Source organism: Polistes fuscatus, unplaced genomic scaffold (assembly GCF_010416935.1).
Source record: "Polistes fuscatus isolate 324 unplaced genomic scaffold, CU_Pfus_HIC Scaffold38, whole genome shotgun sequence".
NCBI classification, from domain to species: domain Eukaryota; kingdom Metazoa; phylum Arthropoda; class Insecta; order Hymenoptera; family Vespidae; genus Polistes; species Polistes fuscatus.
Window position 1 is genome coordinate 34882 of NW_025113116.1, and position 22475 is coordinate 57356.

The 22475-nt window shown below is 31.8% G+C and overlaps 1 protein-coding gene across 1 annotated transcript; it reads left to right on the forward strand.

Annotated features, from left to right (window-relative positions):
• Positions 1 to 4544: 4544 nt before the first annotated feature.
• On the forward strand, positions 4545 to 19459 carry LOC122520497 (tryptophan N-monooxygenase CYP79A68-like). Its single transcript, XM_043640553.1, has 5 exons — positions 4545 to 4815; positions 4928 to 5117; positions 5359 to 5555; positions 19029 to 19205; positions 19291 to 19459. Exons 1-5 carry the CDS (start codon positions 4545 to 4547, stop codon positions 19452 to 19454), a joined length of 999 nt encoding a protein of 332 aa, XP_043496488.1. The 3' UTR covers positions 19455 to 19459.
• Positions 19460 to 22475: the final 3016 nt, after the last annotated feature.

A 22475-nucleotide genomic window follows, 5' to 3' on the forward strand; every position in this document is an offset into this window, starting at 1 on the left:
GCACCTCTCATTATCATTCAAAACCGTGTGTTTGTACATGGTATACCATCTACAACACTTTTGACACCGGAGTTCGTATAATGTAGAATTATCCGAACTACTCGGGAAAAAGATCGTTGTTGTTGTATTATAAATATCAATAAATGCGGATAACCTGCTTCGATTAAATAAAAATCGGTATGAATATGATGATAAATTATAGGTTATCCGCATTTCCGTATTTTTAATAATTCGTCTTCACGTTATCCAATACTTTCATCAATCATTGATTTTCTTCTTTTTCAACATTTTTTTTATAATACATTAAAATGTTCAATGACATTGTATCGTAATTCTTGACATATTTTCTATTTCACAATGTATAAAGATTGAGTATCTAACGTTGAAATACTCCTTAAATTAAGTTGTGTATTAGTTGTAATTAAGTTAAAGATTTTGCTTTTAAGATTGACTGCAATCTTCTTACGAAATAGGTGGTTTTTGAAGTGACTTCCAATATAATCTCATTTTTTTATCGTCTATATGTAAGAAAAAGAAAAAAACAAAAGATAAATCTCGGTTAATCGAATTGTTTTCCTCTCGATGCTTTATTATTATTCTAATTTTTTTTTTCCATTTCTCTCTTTTATCTCGTTTTATGTTTTTTTTTCTTTTTTTTTCACTTATTTTATTTAATTTTATTTTATTCACACTTCATTTATTAAAATTTTTTTAATATTATTAATATTTTAACACGTTCTCTTTAAACGCGTTCGAATTATATTTGCTATTTTTATTACTATTCAGTAATAATAATAAGTTAAATAATCACAGTATTAAGTAACGAGTGCAAAGGGTTACGATTTACTTGACTTATGAACACCGTTGTTTCTTCTTCTTATTCTTATTCTTATTTTTTGTTTCATTATACAAAATATTCCCTTACTATTCAAAATTACGAGTTATTGAAATTGAACGATTTTTAACCCAAAACCCCTTAATTATTAATTAACTTTTGACACGTTTTTTTATATCACCGTTAGTTATTTAATACAACAATAATGCAATAAAATTATTCACGATAAGATAACACAATAGTAATGAGTTATTTTATGTTAAACGAAACTTATTCCTTTACGTTAATACCGTTTTTTTCCATTTGATTATAAATAGAGATATTTTTTTTCTAAATGAAATAAGAAAAATTATCGGATCACTCGAATGACACGCATAGACGGATAATTCAATTTATTTCTCGATGAATAATAAAATGTAACTACGAATAATTCTTTTCCATCAAAATTATTCGACACATTTTTTATTTTCCGAATCAATTTTTATCCCCGTTCGAGAAACATCGAAAAAAAAAAAACTAAAATCACTATTACCGTTTACGATTAGGACAAATTTACGCGTAATAACAAGATGAAGAAGAAGAAGAAGAAGAAGAAACGAAACTAAATGAAACTAAACTAAACTAAACTTAAACGAAACGAAACGAGAGAAAATGAAATCTAATTTTTAACGAAACTGAATATATTAATTATACAAAATTGTACATACCTTTTTGACCAGACACTCCTTCTTCTTCTTTTTGCTCTCCTCTTCAACCTCTTTTGTTTTTTGTTGAATGGATGTTTAATCAACTATGTTTAAAAATAAGTAGTTCTCTAAATCAAAATCTCAATCTAAATTCTCTAACTCACAGTTTTCAAAAAACTGAAGATTCGAAACCTCATCGGCCAGCTTTTATACCCCTTAAGCCCTTTGTTCTATTCCTATGTTTGAAATCAACCAATAGGAAAATGGAAAATATCCTAAGAAAACCACGCCCTTTAGTCTCTCACACAAAAGCTTAATATTTCTATCTCTTTTCCACTCACCTATATTTTTCCAAATGAAAATTCCCCCACTCTTATGTCTATCCCTACCGTTTTGCTAGTTTAATATTTCTGTCTCTTTTCCACTCATCTATGTTGGTTCAAATAAAATTCCCCCACTCTTATGTCCATCCCAAACGTTTTGCTAGTTGAATATTTCTGTCTCTTTTACACTCATCTATGCTGGTTAAAATGAACCCTCCACCCCCACCCCCCACTTTTATGTCCTTTAACATTTTGTTAAATTAAAATTTCTGTCTCTTTTCCACTCACTTATGTTGGTTAAAATGAAACCCTTCCCACCTTTATTTCTGTCTAACATTTTGTTTATAATTTTTATCTCTTTTCTACTATTTCTAAAAAAAATCGACGATTCCAGAAAGGTATTTATTTTATTTTTACTCATATTTTAGAATATTCGACGGTTAACGTATACTTAATTTAACTGGCATGGTCAAAATTGACTGGTTTTTCTTTTTTAAGTTAACAAATCGGTTAAGAAAAGACGAAACGTTTTATACATTTATATATATGTGGGATTGGAAAAAACATGAGCAAGAAGCTTGAAGATACGAATATATTCGAGAATGATCGTTGCTAAATTTATACATATTTCGAGTGAAAGTAAAGTCGTTTGTCAGTTAGGAAGAGTTAGAAAAAATATAAGCAGAAACATTAAGATGAATATTCGAGAACGATCATTGCTAAATATATCCGTATTTCAAGGAAAAACAAAGTTGTTTGTCAGTTAGGAAGGGTTAGAAAAAATGTAAGAAGAAACGTTAAGATAGGAATATTCGAGAACGATCATTGCTAAATATCCGTATTTCAAGGAAAAACAAAGTTGTTTGTCAGTTAGGAAGGGTTAGAAAAAATGTAAGAAGAAACGTTAAGATAGGAATATTGGAGAACGATCGTTGCTAAATATATACGCCTTTAGAGTAAGAAAAAGTTGTTGTTCAGTATGAATGTTCGAGAACGATCGTTACTAAATATTCGAATAAGTGAAAAGACATAAGAAATATCGCCCTTTATTGTGATGGTGTGAGGGAAATGAGATAGTATGAGTGAGTACGTGTATTTAGCGTGGTTGCGGGGAATACAAGAAGGAAAGAGTATATAAGGTGAGAGAATGGGCAGAGGGGGAAGAGTTTTATATGAAGAGTCTACGAGCATATTAAGAGTAAAGAGTATTAAAGAGTATTAACGAGTTTGACGAGTGAGATTAACGAGTGTGTGAAAGAGTATTGACGAGTATCAGAGTTAAAAGAGTAGATTAAGAGTTAAAAGAGTATAGTAATAGCTAAAAGAGTAAAATCAGGTTAGAAGAATAGAGTAAGAACTAAAATAGTAGAATAAAAGTTGCAAGAGTAAAATACCAAAATCAGAGTAAAGAATAATTTCAGAGTATCTGTAGGGAAAAATAATATTTCCTACATATTTTGGGGGCTCGTCCGGGATGTGAACAGAGATAAATGGGATCTGAACAGAGATAAAAGGGGTCTGAACAGAGTAAAAGGGTTTTGAACAGAGTAGAAGCAAAGTAGCTCAAAATATTTACTACATATTTTGGAAGCTCAGTCGAAATTAGAATAAATTTAAAACCGAGAGTTGAATAGAAAAGATATAGTGAGAAGTTAGTAGTGAAAGTTAAGTGCACATCATTTGTACAATCATGAGTCGCGCACCCGAAGATTTCAAAGTAGAAGAACTAAGAGAAATTTTAAATGTATCCGTATGGAAAAAGGGCCGAACTTTTGGCCAGGTTTCAGCAAGCAGACCCAGTTGAAGGTTGGACTTCCAGAGGAGCGATCATTGAAGAGGAAGATGCTGGATCTGTCGAAGAGGGTGCTCAAGGTCCAGACGGAAACGTACGGAGAGTGCGGATGGAAACCCTGGAGCGCCAAATACTACAGTTGTCGGAGGAGTTAGGAAGCATCAGAGGTCGACCAAACTTCGAGATACCTGTAAGAAGTGCGCCGCCGAGAAGAGAGAACATCGCCGCCTCAATGAAGGACATCAAGGAGATGATAGACTATTACGACGGTACGTCGAATTACGAGATTTGGGAAAGTAAGCTCCAAGCAGTCAGATCTGATTTTAATCTAACCGATACGGAGACACGGTTATTAATTGCATCGAGTGGTATCACTCCACTACTGAATAAGTGTCGTTAGCGGCGGATGACCTGCTACGACAATTAAGACGAATGTTTTACCACCCAGAAGATATGTTCGCAGCGCGAATGCGCTTCGAGGAGCTTAAGTGGAAGCCGACGGAGTGATTTTCTCAATATCTCCACCAAAATGTCATCCTGGGGAACAGAGCTGCAATGAGAGGAGAAGAACTTGTCGGTTATATCGTACAGGGGATACCCGACCGATGGCTAAGAGATTTAGCGCGAGCTCAGGCACCGCGAACCACAGATGATCTTCTTCGATCCTTCGCGAGCATTACGTTGTGGGAGAGAACCACATCCGTAGCACAGAGAAGAAGCGGCGGGAGAACCACTGCCGCTAGCAGCTCGGTATGGCACTGGAATGATGAGCGGTTGGAGGGACGCTGCGCACGGGCAGAGGCAACAACATTTGAGGCACAGGGGCGCAGGCATTGTTTCAATTGTGGCGAGACAAATCGTGTGGGCGCAGAGTGCCCTACGAGAGGACAGGGTCCTAAGTGAATCAGATGCAACGAGCGCGGGCATCGAGCGGTATTGTGTCCGAGAAGGGTGCAGTCACGCGAAGTGAACACGGTAGCAGAGAACACGGCGACGGCAACGACGGTGGTACCGGTAGGAGGACCCAAGATCTGGAAGCAAGTGGACATCCAAGGTCACGCCGTATCAGCCCTGGTGTATACAGGCAGCGATATCACCATGATCAACCGGAGCCAGTATCGGAGGATGGATTCGCCGACCTTGACAGGAGAGATCTTGGTCAAGGGAGTCAGCACGAGCGTGAGTCCGACAATGGGCGAATTCCGAACCAGAATGAACGTCGACGATGAGGTTTACCCAATCACTATTTTTGTAATAGCAGATGAGTTTTTAGAGCATAACATGATATTAGGGCTTGACTTCTTGCGTACTATAAATTATGACATAAAGAACGGTGAAATTTTTATGGGACCGAAAAAACCGGTTAGGAAAACGGAACAAGTTCCGGAGGTTTTTTCGATCGATGTGCAAACAAATGAGTTAGAGTTATCACATATATCAGATCCGAGTGTTAGAGAGGGGGTAGAAGTAGTAATAGGAGAGTACGTTCCTAAAAAGAGTCGGGAAGTAGGAGTTCATAGTGTTAAAAGACGATGAACCGGTTAGCCGAAGAGCGCGACTGCTATCTCCTTTAGAGAAAGAGGAGACGAATAAGCAAATCGAGCAGTAGATCAAAGAAGGTATCGTAAGACCATCGCTATCGGAGTACGCGAGTCCGGTGGTTTTAGTAAAAAAAAGGGACGGATCGAATCGATTATGTGTTGATTATCGAGAACTAAATAGAAAAGTAGTAAGAGACAGATATCCGCTACCGCTGATTGAAGACCAGTTAGACGCGTTAAAGGGTGCAAAGATATTCAGCACGTTAGATTTGAAAAATGGATTCTTTCGTGTACCAGTAGATGAGCAATCACGAAAGTTCACGGCACTTATAGTTTCCGATGGGCACTATGAATTTTTAAAAGTTCCCTTTGGATTATGTAACTCGCCAGCTGTTTTCCAGAGATACATTAATGCGATTTTCAGAGAACTAATTAATGACAAAGTAGTGTTTGCATATATGGACGATCTTATCACCGTCGGAAGATTTACAGAGCAGATTAAATAAGTTAAAAAAGGTGCTAAAAGTTGCGAGTGAAGTGGGACTTTCGATAAACTGGAGAAAGTGTAAATTCTTAGGGCACGTCATAGAAAACGGTTACGTCTTTCCGACGGAACGGAAAACTAAAGCGGTACGCGATTTTCCGGAACCATGTACAGTACGGCAAGTTCAGAGTTTCCTAGGATTGTCTGGGTACTTCCGTATTCATTCCAAAGTACTCAGAAATTGCTCGCCCGTTAACTAATTTGCTGAGAAAAAATGTAGAATTCGAAGTAGAAAGAAGAAGAAAGAGCAGCGTTTAATTCTCTAAAAGCTTAGTTGCGCGAATATCCTTGCTTGAGATTTTATAAGGCCGGAGTAGAGACGGAATTGCATACCGACGCATCATCGCGCGGGTTCGGTACAATTCTAATGCAGAGAGATAGTATGACACGAGAATTACACCCGGTACATTACGCGAGCGGACAGACAACACCGGTGGAAAGCAAATACGCGAGTTACGAATTAGAGGTACTCGCGATAGTAAGAGCGCTACGGAAGTTTAGGGTTTATCTATTGGGTGTTCCTTTTAAAGTAGTGAAAAGGACTTATGCGTGAGGGTGGCGCGTTGGGCATTAGCCCTTGAAGAGTTTAATTATAATATAGAGCATCGATCGAGTAGGAGGATGGCACAGGTGGATGCCCTTAGCATCCAGGGCTACAACCGAACTTGGAAAGAGTCATTCGCAATTGTGTAGAGTGTATTCTATCCGCGAAAAAAGAGGGGAGGTTAGAGGGCTTGCATAACCCCATTAATAAAGGCGAACTACCGTTGGATACCTATCACGTAGACCATCTTGGACCACTTCCTTCCACGGGGAAAAATTCTCGTAGTCATATTCTCGTAGTGGTCGATAGTTTTTCGAAATTCGCGTGGTTATATCCGACTAAGACGACTTCGACGAGCGAGATTCGGTATCGTCTTAGAAAGCGAGCGAGAATAAAAAGATAAAGAATGTAAGATAAAATGAAGTTAGGACAAAGGATGTTAAGAGTGCGCGAGGTACTAAATGTAAAATAAAAGGCGAAATTAGAGAAAGATGTTATGGATGAATGAATGCGTGGGAAAAAGAGAGAGAGACACATTCGAGGACGAATGTACATGCAGAATGGCCGAGTATGGGATTGGAATAAATATAGAAGCAAAAGACGTTAAAATATGAATATTCAAGAGTAATCGAGTATAAGTAAAATTGTTGTTCAGCTAGGTAAAGGCATAAGAAATAATTTCCTTAATTATTGTAGGATAAATATAGAAGTAAGAAACATTGAAATATGAATACTCAAGAATATCGAGTATAAGTAAACTTGTTTTTCAATTAGGCAGAAGTATAAGAAATGTCTTCCTTTATGGTAGGATAAATATAGAAGCGAGAAACGTTGAAATGTGAATGTTCGAGAACGATCTAGTATAAGTAAAAAGTTGTTTTTCGGTTAGGGAATGAGAGAGTATGCGTGTATGGATGTGCTTAGCGTGGATGCAGGAAAGACAAAAGGAAGAAAGGATATAAGGCGAGAGAATGTACAGAGGAGGAAAAGTCTACGAGCGTATTAAGAGTAAAGAGTATTGAGGAGTCTGCGAGCATATTAAGAGAAAAGAGTTAGACGAGTGAGATTAACGAGTGTGTGAAAGAGTATCGACGAGTATAAGAGTTAAAAGAGTAGAGTAAGAGTTAAAAGAGTAAATCAGAGTTAGAAGAATAGAGTAAGAACTAAAAGAGTAGAGTAAAAGTTGCAAGAGTAGAGCACCAAAATCAGAGTAAAGAGTAATTTCAGAGTAGATACTTAAAGATAGTTAAAAAACTATTTCCTACATATACATACACAAATATATACAAAATCGAAGTCTAGAAAAACTATATGAGACAATTCATGAAGAAATATTTACAATATTATAACATCTGAAACTTATTAAAAGTCACGAGATTTAGTAAACGTTCCGATATACATTACAAATAATTCATTACAATTAATAAACAAACCATCGCATGCTGAAAAAAAGAATTTAACAAAAACATAATAAATTTGCTTTTTCCTATATATAGATATGAAATGCAGGATAATGAAAAAAATTATTATTTTTTTAATCGATTATGAATCGTTTTATCCGGATTAAAAATTTGTTTCCCCCCTTTGAATATTATTCTGTTTCACATTATTTTTTTCTATTATTTGTTTTATTATTGTTGAACTGGAATTAATAATATGCTATTAAAACCGTCATAATATTTTATAAGTACTAATTTAATTGAAGCATATGCGTCCTCGACGGACGAGTGTGCCCCGATTTGTATTTCCTGTTTAAAAAATATTTAATCAAATCCTGTACTTTGTATTTACAGGGAAATCCATTTTCTCTATTTAATAGTAATGAAGTATCAATAACATTGTAATGAATAATTTTTAACGCACGGAGATCGTTTTCTAACCCGTGCCCAATTAATATCGTTTCGGAAGTTATTAATTCTAATAATTCGTTTCTAACCGTTTCAAAAGTTTTCGTAGACTTTCTAATTCGTTCATATTTCTCTTTACACATTTTATTAGAAATTTCGCCTTGAATATTAACATATGTATAGTAAACGACATTACCGTAAATGTCCACTAAGGCTACATCCGATAATAAAGGTTTCCCTTCTATAGTCGACACCATGCCACAATCCAACCCGTAAATCCCGTAATATTCTTTCCTTTCCTTCGCGGGTTTAGTTTGGATATAATTTTTAAAATTGTCTTTTTCTTGTACAAATTTAACCCAGACATGATTTGTTGTCTTTTCACAACCTACGTTACTTACACCGTTACTTACTACGTTACTTACATGGCCACATTTTCTTCTCAGTATTTCTAATTTTTTGTAAGTACTGTTTGTGAGATATGCACCTCTCGTTGTCATTTAAAACCGTGTGTTTATACATGGTATGCCATCTAAAACACTTCAGACATCGGAGTTCGTATAATGGAGAATTATCCGAACTACTTGGGAAAACGATCGTTGTTGTTGTATTATAAATATCAATGAAATGCGGATAACCCGCTTCTATTAAATAAAAAATTGTGTGGATATAGGCTGATAATATTACGAATAGGTTATCCGCATTTCTTGTAATTTTCAGTAATTCATTATCAACATTATCCAATACTTTCATCAAGCATTGGTTGTTTTCTTTATCAACAATTCTGTTATCGCACATTGACATATTTAACGACATTGTGTCATAATTTTTGTTATTGTATTCTATTGGACAATTATACAATGATTGCGTATCTAATGTTAAAATACTACCCAAATTAGATTCTGCATTGGTTAATGATTTCGCTTTCAATAACGATTGTAACCTTCTTACAAAATACGTTGTTTTTGCAGTCACTTCTAATGCCAGCCCATTTTTTTTATCGTGTATATCTAAGAAAAAGAAAAAAACAAAAGATAAGCTTTATTTATTATTCTAATTTTTTCTTTTTTTCTTCCTTTTCTCTCTTTTATCTCGTTTTAAGTTTTTTTTCTTTTTTTTTTTTTTTTTTTTCACACTTATATTTTATTTAATTTTATTTTATTCGCGTCCTCGTTTATTCAAATTTTTTTGTTAAATATTATTAATATATTTTAACACGTTCTCTTTAATAAACGCGTATCGAATTATATTTGCTATTTTTATTTCTATTCGGTAATAATAATAAGTTAAATAATCGAAGTATTAAGTAACGAGTGCAAAGGGTTACGATTTAATTGATTTATGAACACCGTTGTTTCTTCTTCTTATTCTTATTTTTTTTTTGTTTCATTGTACAAAATATTTCTTTACTATTCAAAATTACGAATTATTGAAATTGAACGATTTTTAACCCAAAATCCTTTAATTATTAATTAACTTTTTCTACACGTTTTTTTTTTTTTTATATCACCGTTAATTATTTAATACAACAATAATGCAATAAAATTATTCACGAAAAGATAACACGATAGTAATGATAATTATTTTATGTTAAACGAAACTTATTCCCTTTACGTTAATATTGTTTTCTATTTTAACGTTTTTTTTCTTTCATTTGATTATAAAAAAAAATTTTTTTTTTTTAAATGAAATAAGAAAAATTATCGGATCACTCGAATACGTTCAATGAAATTTATTCCTTTACGTTAATACCGTTTTCTATTTTAACGTTTTTTTTTCTTCCATTTGATTATAAAAAAAAAATATTTTTTTTTAAATGAAATAAGAAAAATTATCGGATCACACGAATGACACGCGCACACACATAGACGGATAATTCAATTTATTTCTCGATGAATAATAAATGTAACTACGAATAATTCTTTTTCAAATTATTCGACACAATTTAAAAAAAAAAAAAAAAAAAAAAAAAAAAAAAAAAAAAAAAAAAAAAACTAAAATCACTATTACCGATTACGATTAGGACAAATTTACGCGTAATAACAAGAAGAAGAAGAAGAAACTAAATTAAATTAAATTAAATTAAACTTAAACGAAACTTAAACGAAACTAAACGAGAGAAATGAAATCTAATTTTTAACGAAACTGAATATAATTAATTATACAAAATTGTACATACCTTTTTGACCAGACGTTCCTTCTTCTTCTATTCTGTTCTCCCCTTTACCCTTTTTGGTTTTCTGTTTAATGATTGTGGAATCAACAATGTTTAAAAGTCACATATTCTCTAAATCAAAATCTCAATCTAAATTCTCTAACTCACAGTTTTCCAAATACTGAAGATTCGAATCCTCAGCGGCCAGATTTTATACCCCCTAAGCCCTTTGTCCTATTCCTATGTTTGAAATCAATCAATAGGAAAAATAGAAAACTCCTACAAATCCCCACCTTTTTTCTCTAAATTTTTAGTCCCATATTTCTATCTCTTTTCCACTCATCTATGTTGGTTAAAATGAAACCCCCACTCTTATCCCCACCCCTAATATTTTGTTAATTTAATATTCCCACTCACCTATTTTGGTTAAAATGAAACCCCCCACCCCCAACCCCCATCCCCCACTTCTGTCTTTTAACATTTCGTTAATTTAAAATTTCTATCTCTTTTCCACTCACCTATGTCGGTTAAAATGAAACCCTTTAGTTAATTTAACTGACATGGTCAAAATTGACTGATTTTTCTTTTTCGTATGTTAACAAATCGGTTAATAAAAGACAAAACGTTTTATGCAGTTTTTTATATATATAATTATATATAATATAATATAAATATAATATAAATTTATTTTACATATATTTTTGTTATATATATATGTGGGATGCGAGCACCTCCAAGCCAAACACTTAAGTAGGCGTTCGTGAGGAGATTGGACGGTGGGCCCTGGATAGCTCAATTGGTTAAAGAGCAGTCGCCCGGAAGGCGGAAGATCCGGGTTCGAGTCCCGGTCCAGTCTGTCCAACGGCCCAATTTTTTCACGAATCCTACATATATATATATATATATACCAGTTTTTGTGACGTCCTAGAAGAGGACTGCCAGGAAAAACAATTTTTATAATTCTCCATTCCGATACCGACTTTCTTGCTGTCTTCTCGGCAAAGAGAATAAATGCCCTATTTTGGGTCAGCTTGTAGAGCCAGTACTTTACCCGGGATCTGGGCCGGAAGTGGAACTTAACCGTTGTAATGAGATGATGAGTATACGGAATCAGGTGTGGAAAGGAGCTTAGTTGGTTGGTACGAAAACAATTCACCGATAGTAACGAATAAAACTTTTATAAATGCAATGATTAAGAACAATTAACGAAAATTAACAAAAACTTCGTTACAACGAAGCAAACTTAGATATAGATGTCGAACTAAAAAAAAAGGTATTCAAGTTGACTAAGCAAAATGTGTGTGTGTGTGTGTGTGTGTTCCGGTAGATATATATATATATTTATGATTTACAGAATTTACAGAATTAATAAATAAATATATATATAAATATATTCTTTTTTAATACTTATAAATTTAGATATATCTTAGAAAAATTATCAACGAGTTATATATACCATAAAATGAAAGCTATATATGTTTTCCCATAGATTACATTAATGTTAAGAAATAATTATCGATGTAAATGAATCATAAACGTTGTTTAACGAATGAATAAAACGTTGTGTAAATAAACTTGATGTCATCTATCAACGTAAACCCCATAGAAATATTAGTCTCTCTCTCTCAATTAACATAATATTATTCTTGATTTAAAAATATCAATTTACCAATTTAAATTTTCGTCATTAGTGTATGAGAGGGGTTTCCAATTGTCCGTTTCGATATGAAGAAATTTCTTATCTGATATTTCTGATAAGAATGTCATTAACGAAAGAACGTGTAGCAAGTGATTTCAATGCTTCGTGAACTGTGATTTTAACTGTTAATTATTTACGATAAAGTATGGGAATAGATAACATTGATTTAGAATAACAAATGAATATTTATAAAAATATTAATAATATTTAGAAAAGTAAAAACAATGAAAGCAAATTTTTCCTATGGGGTAGGATAAAGTATTGGAGATAAATAGAAAAAAAGGAAAAGAGAAAATGTGACCAACAAAATTTGGTGAAAGTTAGTACAATAGGGTAACATCTAAGAAATTTCAATAAAGGTAATTTTGACCTTTCTTTTCTTCCGGATTCTTTTATTCGTAAAATACATTCTCTTTATAATATTTCTATTTTTCTTTTCATCCCTTTTTCAGTTGATACATCAAAAATATGAATGAAATCATTTTGAACACACCTTGATGCCAAATGTTAATCCTGAAAGGTAAAATAAATCATTGGGGACACATATTGAGTCCAAATGTTAGTTCTTTAAAATGAAATAAAACATTTTGGAACACACCTTGATGCCAAATGTTAATCCTGAAAGGTAAAATAAATCATTGTGAGCACATATTAAGTCTAAATGTTTGTTCTTTAAGATGAAATAAAACATTTTGTGGAACACATCTTGAAGCCAAATGTCAGTTGGAAAAAAATGAAAGAAATGATTTTTCGAACTAACCTCAAAATAAAATCATCCTTATCTTTACCTTTTCATTATTTTCCTCTTTCTATATTTAACATTTATATTCAAATTATCCAATCGTGAATATAATCTTTTTTTCTTTTTTTCGTTTTAAATTATTTATGATTTTTTTTTTTTTCATTCATCAGGATAGTGTTTGTCCGAATTCGATTCAATAAAAAAAGAAAAAGAAAATATATTTAATTTTTTTATATGATAATTAAATTAATCATAATAATAATAAATAATAATAATAATAATAATAATAATAATATATAATGAATCATTTAAATTCGCAATACTTTCATTCGTTATCGTTGTTTTCAATTATTTGCATTTTAGATTTATTTCGTATTTTTTGTTTGTTTTTGGTTTGTTTATTTATGGTCAGCCACGAATTTATTTCCATCGAATCGGACGAACGGATAAAAAATTTGTTAATAATATTAAATTTAATGATTAAATAATTATTATTCAATCTCCGAATCTCTCTACGAATTATTATCCTCGATAAGTCGACAGTTGTGTTAGATCGAAGATTAAAAATAATAAAAAGAAAAAAAAAACAAATTAAAATAAAATATCTGTCATTCTGTTATTAATTCATTTCTAATTCACAAGATAAACGAAATTAATATCGTTAATGGTATAATTTACGTTGTAACGATCGTTAGAAATTAATTTAATAGCTCTTTCTTTTTTTCCCCCTTCTTAATACAATATTACGTAATTTTTCTTTTTATTTAAAAGAAAAGAAAAGAAAAAGAAAAAGAAAAAGAAAAAAAAAGATAAATAGGACGAGTAAAAAGAGGTAATCAACGAGATAAAGATTTAATATCGATTTAATAATCATCGGAATATATAAAAATTTCAACAATTTATTTATTATTATTATTTAATTAATTAAGAATATAATTTATGCATATTATTATTATTATTATAATTCGTATATGCAAATGCGCGAACGACCAAAAAAAATCTTATTCAAAACAAACGTTTAACATATTAAAAAAAAGAAACCTTTGTATTTATTTATAAATTTGTTAACGCAAATCGTCATATTAGATCTTCTACGTCCGTTGTTCATTCAAATTTCTTTCTAATTACAATCTTATTTTCTTATTTCTATTTATTTATTCATTTTTCATTGATCTCATGCGCTTCTGTATTTAGATCATCATCAACATACATATATATATATATATATATATAAGACTAAAACTCTTATCATTAAGTGAGGTTGACCAATAAACTAAAATTTGTTTTTCTGAAAACCAAAATTCAAATTGCTATTTATTATGTACATAATTTAATTACATCAATCACTATATCTAAATACCCTTACGTGAAAACCAAAAAACGACAATTAAAGTTTATTATTCCCACCTATTCTAAACAGTTTATTTAATTATATTTATAACGAATATTCTGTCCTCCTTTTCACATCTCCTTTATCTTGTATTCTTCCCCTTCCTTTGTTTATCAATCCCCAATCATTTCTTTCTATCGATGTTATTAATCGATCCTTCCAACGAGAGCTGCTTGAAGTGCGACAACACATCAAAGGAATACATTTCCTTTACATATATATATATACACACACAAACACACGTACATATACACACAATTATTATTAATTATTAATTTAAAGAAGAAAAAAAAAAGGAAAAAAAGAAGAAGAAAACAAAACATAAGAAAAATATATATTATTATATTTTTTATTTATTTATTATTTAATTATTTTTTATTAATTTTAATAGTAATGTGGGATGAATTTTCTTTTTTTGGGGGGGTGGGGGGGTTTATTATAATACTTTCAATAGGAATTATGTATTAGTAACATGATGCATTCATCAAACGAAACACGCGTGCAGTTTTCTATGGGAATGGGGGGATAGGGGGGTGGGGTAGACACGTGTAATGATTTCATTTAAATGACGTAACGGTGTAACAATGTAACACGATGAGTTAATCGTTCCTTTAATATTTTTTTTCCTCCTTTTTTTCTATCCCCCTCCTCTACCAACCAAGGTGACCACCCACCCACTCACCCAGTTCAGATTTTTTATACAAACGCACGTGTTAGTTTATTATTATTATTATTATTTATATTTATTATATAATATAATTATATATATGAATAAATAAATATTATAATAATTCTATATTTTCATATAATAATTTTTTCCATATAATAATTTCTTTTTCATTTAACAATATTTGTCATCAGAATAATCTAATTCATAATATATCTATTTTCATAATAATTTTTCGTTTTTTCCCGTCGAAAATTACAATTTTCAACATAGGAAAATACGATATCTATGAATATGTCTATGCGTGTATGTGCGTACGTTTATGTGTGGTGGTATTTATGATAAAAATAATTTGCGAATTGTATTAATTGAAATATAACGAAACGTTTAATAATTAGGGGCATAATTTCGTGAATTTGCTATCGAATCGATATTAACACGTAACAATGTTTTTTTTTTTTTTAATAAATAATATAATTACAATGTTGTGAATATTATTGATCGTAAAATTAAGGATATTAAATATCGAATGAAAATGATTAACCAACTAATAACGAATATAACGATTTCTTGGGGGTCGAAGGGGGGGAATTATTATTTTATTTTATTTATTTATATTTTTTCTTTTTTTTATTTTATTACATATATATATAATTAATCATTTTATAATCTGGGTCATCGTTTTATTATTTCTTATCTCGTTTTCTCGTTTCCTAGATGTTAAAGAGACCGTGTCCCCCCCCTTCCTCGTGTTTTGCACTCCTCGAATCGAAGAAAAGAAATTAAATCGAAAAAAGAAAATAAAATGAGGGACGAAAAAAAGACCCACCCCTCCGGCGCGTCAACGAAAAAAGAAAAAAATAAATAAATACTCGTTTTGTCAGATCTGTTTTTTACAACTTTTTACGACCTCATTTTATTCTACTTTCTATAAATTAACGGTGTTTCCCCCTCCCCCCTCCACCCCCCATATAGAAAGCCGTTACGATTAATTAGAAAATGTTCATACAAACTTTCCCGGTTTCTAAATAATAAAAAAAAAAATGAAACAATGATTAAACGATATAATGAAAAAAGAAATTAATAAATATATTAGATAGAGATTATTAATGTTGCGAATATATGCGAATACAATTCGCGATACTCGAGTTAACGATCGATTAGTTGAAGTATTTTTCTTTTTTAATCGTAATTATAATTTTTGAATATAATTATTCTTAAATTAACCCATTCGTTATATATAAATCGCAAAACAAACAAATATATATGAAAAATACAAATTGAACAATAATAATTAATGGGTTAAAATTAGAATGATTTATCATATAATATAACAAAATAATAATATTGTTAAATAAACAACGTTGTTAAATCGTCGACTTAGCTTGGAATAAATCGTAGGGACAAACGGATGATATGTTAATGATGAAGAAAAAAAAAAAAGAAACTAAAATTGAAAACTAAAAATAAAATAAAAAATAAAAATTGAAGGATAAAAAGAGGATAGAAAAAAAAGAAAGAAAAAAAAGAAAGAAAGAAAGAAAAAAAAAAGAAAATAAATAAATAATGTGTGCTCATGTTAAAATTTGTTTTTTCTAAAAAATGTATCGTTTCGGCTCGTTAAAAATAAATTTTTGTTATTTATTGGATATTATTTTATTTATAATTGGTAATTTTATTACTCGCGTAATAATGTTGATTTCTTAATAAATTTTATATCGTTAGTGCAAAATTTGAAAAAAATCTGAGGTGGGACTCACTGACCGTCTCGTTGTTAAGGATAGAAAAACTTATAAAAAAAATAATTCCCCCACGAAGAATCGAACGTTAATAAACCAGCGCGAGAAGCGAAGACGTTACTACTTAGGCTAACGCACCACTTGATAATTGCTCAATTTTTTCGTACAATTCTTAAGACTTCGAAGATGAATCAGAATGCATTACTGTTTTCTTATAACATAATAAAATGAATTAAAATTATGTATAGACAAAAATAAATTCCACGTTTTTAGAATATCCTTTCATATATATCTTGAATTAATTTTATGTGTGGATACAAAATTCTTCTTTTTCAAATATGTATTTAGTTTGATACACTAATAAATTTTTACGAGACAAAAAGTCAGTAATTTAAAATTTTATAAAATACATAATTTAATAGGAAAAATATTTAAATTTTAAATTTCGTCTTAAAGAGAATACGTATTCAATTTGATATACAAATAAATTTTTGTGAGGCAAAGAATTTATATCAATTAATTATTCTAATTAATTTTATGGCGAGACACAAAATTAATTCATTATTTTTACTCTCAACTAAATAATAATAGTTTCTGTTAAAATGAATTATTTTTTTTTTACTCAAGGTTCATTATTTTTGACAATAAATAAAGAACGGCGTGCCATAAGCATCAAGATTCGATTTAAAAATGCCGCGCTTATACGCCGATATATATAGATATACAAAACGCTCGACGCACGATGGCCAAAACGAAAAATTCTCGCTACCGAAAGAAAAAATAGAAAGAGAGAAATATCGGTTTTCTTTCTCACTCGCACTCGTATACAAAACGCTCGACGCTCGATGGCCAAGACGTAAAATTCTCGCTACCGAAAGAAAAAATATAAAAAGAGAAATATCAGAAGGCTCAACAATCGATGGCCAAGGACAATAATACTCGTTATCGCATGATAAATAAAAAGAGAGAAGTATTGGTTTGTTCTCTCACTCGCACTTTCATTCAAGACCGAGAGTCCCGAAGATTGCCGAAGATCCTTCGTTTGTGTATTAGTGCACACGGACGCTCGCACGCATACTAGCTCGCTCGCGTGTAAAACGCGACGGAGGGATAAGCTTGCCTTCTCCCACTCTTAAAATTTTGTTCCCATCTTCAATCCAATTTTATTCGCTTATTTTTGAAAATACGAAGATAACTCATAGAACATTTTTTATGTATATTTTAATTCTCTACAACTTTTGTTTGAAACTTTTTTCGATTAAATGCCTAGATTCTAAGATAAGGCTATATTTTACCCTTTTTTACCCTTTTTCCCCAAGATGCCGGTTGCTGATTTTATTATAATTAGCACCATTCGATTCAGCGTCGTCAACTTACCCTTAGGTCAAATTTTGAAGCATAAACAAGAAAAGTTCCGGGTTTGGCCCGCGTTGACTGGGCTAAAATGAAAAAATAGAAAGAGAGAAATATCGGTTTTCTTTCTCACTTGCACTCGTATACAAAACGCTCGACGCTCGATGGCCAAGACGTAAAATTCTTGCTACCGAAAGAAAAAATATAAAAAGAGAAATATCAGAACGCTCAACAATCGATGGCCAAGGACAATAATACTCGTTATCGCATGATAAATAAAAAGAGAGAAATATTGGTTTGTTCTCTCACTCGCACTTTCATTCAAGACCGAGAGTCCCGAAGATTGCCGAAATCCTTCGTTTGTGTATTAGTGCACACGGACGCTCGCACGCACACAAGCTCGCTCGCGTGTAAAACGCGACGGAGGGATAAGCTTGCTTTCTCCCACTCTTACAATTTTTTTCCCATCTTCAATCCAATTTTATTCGCTTATTTTTAAAATACGAAGATAACTCATAAACATTTTTTATGTATTTTTCAATTCTCTACAACTTTTGTTTGAAACTTTTTTCGATTAAATGCCTAGATTCTAAGATAAAGTTATTTTTGACCCTTTTTTACCCTTTTTCTCAAAAACGGCACTTTCCACCTCAAAAAATAAGCACCATTCGATTCAGCGTCGTCTATTTACTCTTATATCAAGTTTCCACTTTCTTTCCTGAGATTTGAAGGAGATGGCCCGCGTTGACTGGACTAATTGAGCGTTGTAAGAGAGAGGATCTGCGTTTTGTAATAAAACTGTTTTTCCATTTAAAAATCCTACATATATTTTTATACTAACATTTTATTATATTTTTCTCTTTATTATATTTCTTTCTTATTATATATTTCTGATTGCAGCAACGAATATACGAAGAGTTGTACCAAATGTACGGCTCAAGCAATCCCAAAAATGTTCCTATTACACTTGAAGATATTAAAAAAATGAAGTATTTGGAGCGTGTTATCAAGAGACATTACGACTCTTTCCTCCTGCTCCTGTCCTTGATCGAGTTTTACAAAAAGATGTGAAAGGTATTCCTACATATACTACCTGACTACATGTATATATTTTTACCATTCGCATTATTGTTTTATGTAGTAATTATATGTGTTTATTTAATTTATTTAGTGGACGAGAATGTAGTAATACCGAAAGATTGTGATCTACTGCTTACTATATTTACACTTCATAGAAACGATAAATATTGGAAGGACCCTTTAACATTTAATCCCGATCGGTTTTTACCAGGCAATTACGATCGTAAATGTTTTTTACCATTCAGTGCTGGAAGAAGAGACTGCATAGGTAATACCACATTTTTATAGATTCTTGAATTTATATTCGAAACAGTTATTTGCAAAATACATATTCATTTATATCACTTTTGCAGGTCAGACATTAGCAATGATCGAAATGAAGGGAATAGTTGCTACATTATTAAGAAAATTTGTTGTACGAATAGATAATCCAGTAATAGTTAAAGATATTGACCTGAAATGCATCGTTACCTTGAAACCAGCGAAACCTGTATTATTAAGATTCTACAAAAGATAATATCTGACATTTTTGTCAATATCTGTTCAAAAGTGCGATAGAAATATTTGCCGGGAGACGACTCTCGACGTAACACGGCTCAACTATCTAAAATAAGATATAAAAATTATAAACTGACGTCTACGTTTTCATAGGTTGTGCCTTGTTCGTAGCCCCTACATAACGGCAAACTTGATAGCTGACGTCGAGGAGAGGCTAACGAAGTCGAAACTAGAAAATAAGAGCAAGCGAGTCGTCGAGTAGGCAAAAATTGCGATAGCAACTTCGAACATTGTTGCCAAAAATGGAAATCTTCTCGCCATAGAGGAAAAGATCGACACTCTTTCGCCAACTCTCTGATAGCTACGTTCAATAAAATCTTATATTGCTTTTATTTTATTTAACATATATATATTAGTAATATCTTTTTATTTTATTGCTTTACTTGTTAACTTTATATTTCTTTATTTGTTAAAAGCGATATCGTTCAATGTTCTAATATTAGAGTATCTATCAATCTACTCTATGTTCCACTTTTGTTCATAAAATTCTTTATTTTACTTTATAATTTTACTTTTTTATTATATTGCATAGTATAAATTTAATTTCGTCTATTACGTCCTTATTATTATAATTAATCGTATGTATTTTAACTTATTATTCTTTAATATATCATTTCTTATTGTAGTTATATTTCTTTTGGTGCGTCTGGGAAAAAATGTTTTGATTGAATTTTTACAATGCGTACGCATTCCGACCAAAACAAACTTCCGAAAGTGATCGATGTCTTCCGGTTTTTACGATGGGCGGGAAAAGAGATTTCAAATTTACAGCATGAAATAATTCGATTTATCTCCCTTACATTTAGTGTGGACTGATATCTATATTCTGATATTTTTTTAATACTAAATAACGTGCGTGGAATGACAAGGATTTTCTTTAGGATTTCGTGTGGCACTCAACGTGTTAACGATTTATGTACGATCCATAAAGATTATAGAATCTTAGCATATATTCGAAATACGCGTCTCAATTATTTTGTGAATATCGTAGAAAGAATATTCTTTCTTTCTGAGAATATTGAGAATATTGAAATGTTATCGCGCCTCCCCATTCTTCAAACCGTTGCTAAGCACACCCTGCAGGGTCCATTAACAAAGATACTCGTCCTTTTCTTCCACTGCTTTATTATAATTATTTCATATGGTGGTGATTGATATTAAAAAAACTGTGAATATCTTCAAAAATATCTGAAAAAATTGATTTTTTGATAATATTAGTAATAAAAGTCTTTTTTGAGGTTAACGAAGGTATGTTTCTTATTTATTAGTTTTTATTCGTTTTATTTCTCTTCTATAGTGATCATCAAATTAGGTTGAAAATGTATAAACTGGATAACACACTGTGCGATTTTTTTTACGCCTTAACAATATAAAGGTAACTTATTTTTGAAAAGATAAGGTTGCGTTTTATTATATGTTATCGTTACTATTTCTTTTACCTGCAAAAAACCTAAAAGAATAAATAATATCTGTTAGAAAAATTATAAGGAAAATAAACGGTTGTTATACGAGCGTATGTTCTACAAAAGATTAAGATAAATAAAAAAAATAATATGTAATTAAATGTGTCTTAAGCGAAAAGTAAACTCCCATTATTTCTTGATTATCGCAATCGGCAATATCGAAAAGAAATTTTCAATTCCATCGGGCCTGCGCTGGGTAATAAATATATAAATTTGTGTGAAAATGTTAGGAGCTAAATATTCGCTTCATTCCGAAAAAACTCTGAGAAGACACTGATGTATCTCTGTCGCAAATTTGATGCAATCCTGAAAAAACGCTGATGTGCGATTAAATGTAAATTTTTCTAGCACATTAATTTATCTTCTTCTTCTTCTTCTTTCTTTAGTTTAGGCAAATTGCCTGTTTCGTAACGACGTTTTTCTGCCTATTGCACTGTTAAATTGTCGCACCATCGTTTTCGTGGGCGCCCCGTGCTTCTGCGGCCTACCGGTGACTTATCCCGTGCAATTCTGACAATTCTTCCGTTGTCCATTCTGTTGATATGTTCGTTCCATTCTTTTTTTCTTTTTAGTATCCATTCGTTAATGTTTTCCACTTTGCATGTTCTTCTTATATCTTCGCTTCTCTCTCGATCCAGTAGTGTTTTTCCAGCTATTCTGCGAAGAACTCTCATTTCGGTTGTCTCTAGTAACTGTTTCGTTTTCGCCGTGTCTGGTCGAGTTTCTGCGGTATGTGACATAATAGGTCTTACCATTGCCTTGTAAATTCTTGCTTTGGTCTCTATGTCAATGTTTTTGTTTCGCCATATTGTGCATTCAAACAACCCGCTATTCTGGATGCCTTCATTGTCTGTTCTTTACCTCTGCTTCAATATCACCATATCCTGAGATTTCTATTCCTAGGTACTTAAATCTCATTTCCTGCTGAATAACCTTCCCTTCAATTTCCAGTTTGCATCTTAACGGTGTCTTTGATGTTGTCATGCATTTAGTTTTCTGGGCCGATATTTTCATGTTGAATGATTTGGCTATGCAGTTAAATCGGTGTAGTAGACGTTGTAGATCATCCTCATTTTCGGCCACTAATACAGCGTCATCAGCATAGCATAGGATGGTTATTTCTTCACTGCCCATTTTATATCCTTTTAGCAGTCTTACGTTTCTTATTATTTCGTCCATAATGATGTTAAAAAGCAGGGGACTTAGGGAATCCCCTTGTCGGATACCACGACCTGCATCAATCGGTTCAGTCAAGGCGCCATTTATCTTTGCTTGGATCTTATTGTTTCTATAGATGTCCTCTATGGTCTTGATAAGATTATTCGGAATTTGCCGGTTATAGAGAGGTGTATAACATCCTTTAACTGCACTCGGTCGAATGCCTTTTCCAAATCAATGAAACACATATATGCTGGTCTGTTGTATTCAATTGATTTTTCTGTTATCTGTCTTATGATGAAAACCGCGTCTGTGCACGATCTGCCTGATCTGAATCCCTGTGTTCGTCTTCTAGATTC

Coding starts and splice junctions, on each gene's coding strand:
- LOC122520497 (XM_043640553.1), top strand. CDS start 4,545: ATGCAACGAGCGCGGGCATCGAGCGGTATTGTGTCCGAGAAGGGTGCA. Junction 5,118..5,358: donor GTAGAAGTAGTAATAGGAGA/GTACGTTCCTAA, acceptor AGAACTAAATAG/AAAAGTAGTAAGAGACAGAT. Junction 5,556..19,028: donor AAAAGTTCCCTTTGGATTAT/GTAACTCGCCAG, acceptor TAATTTATTTAG/TGGACGAGAATGTAGTAATA.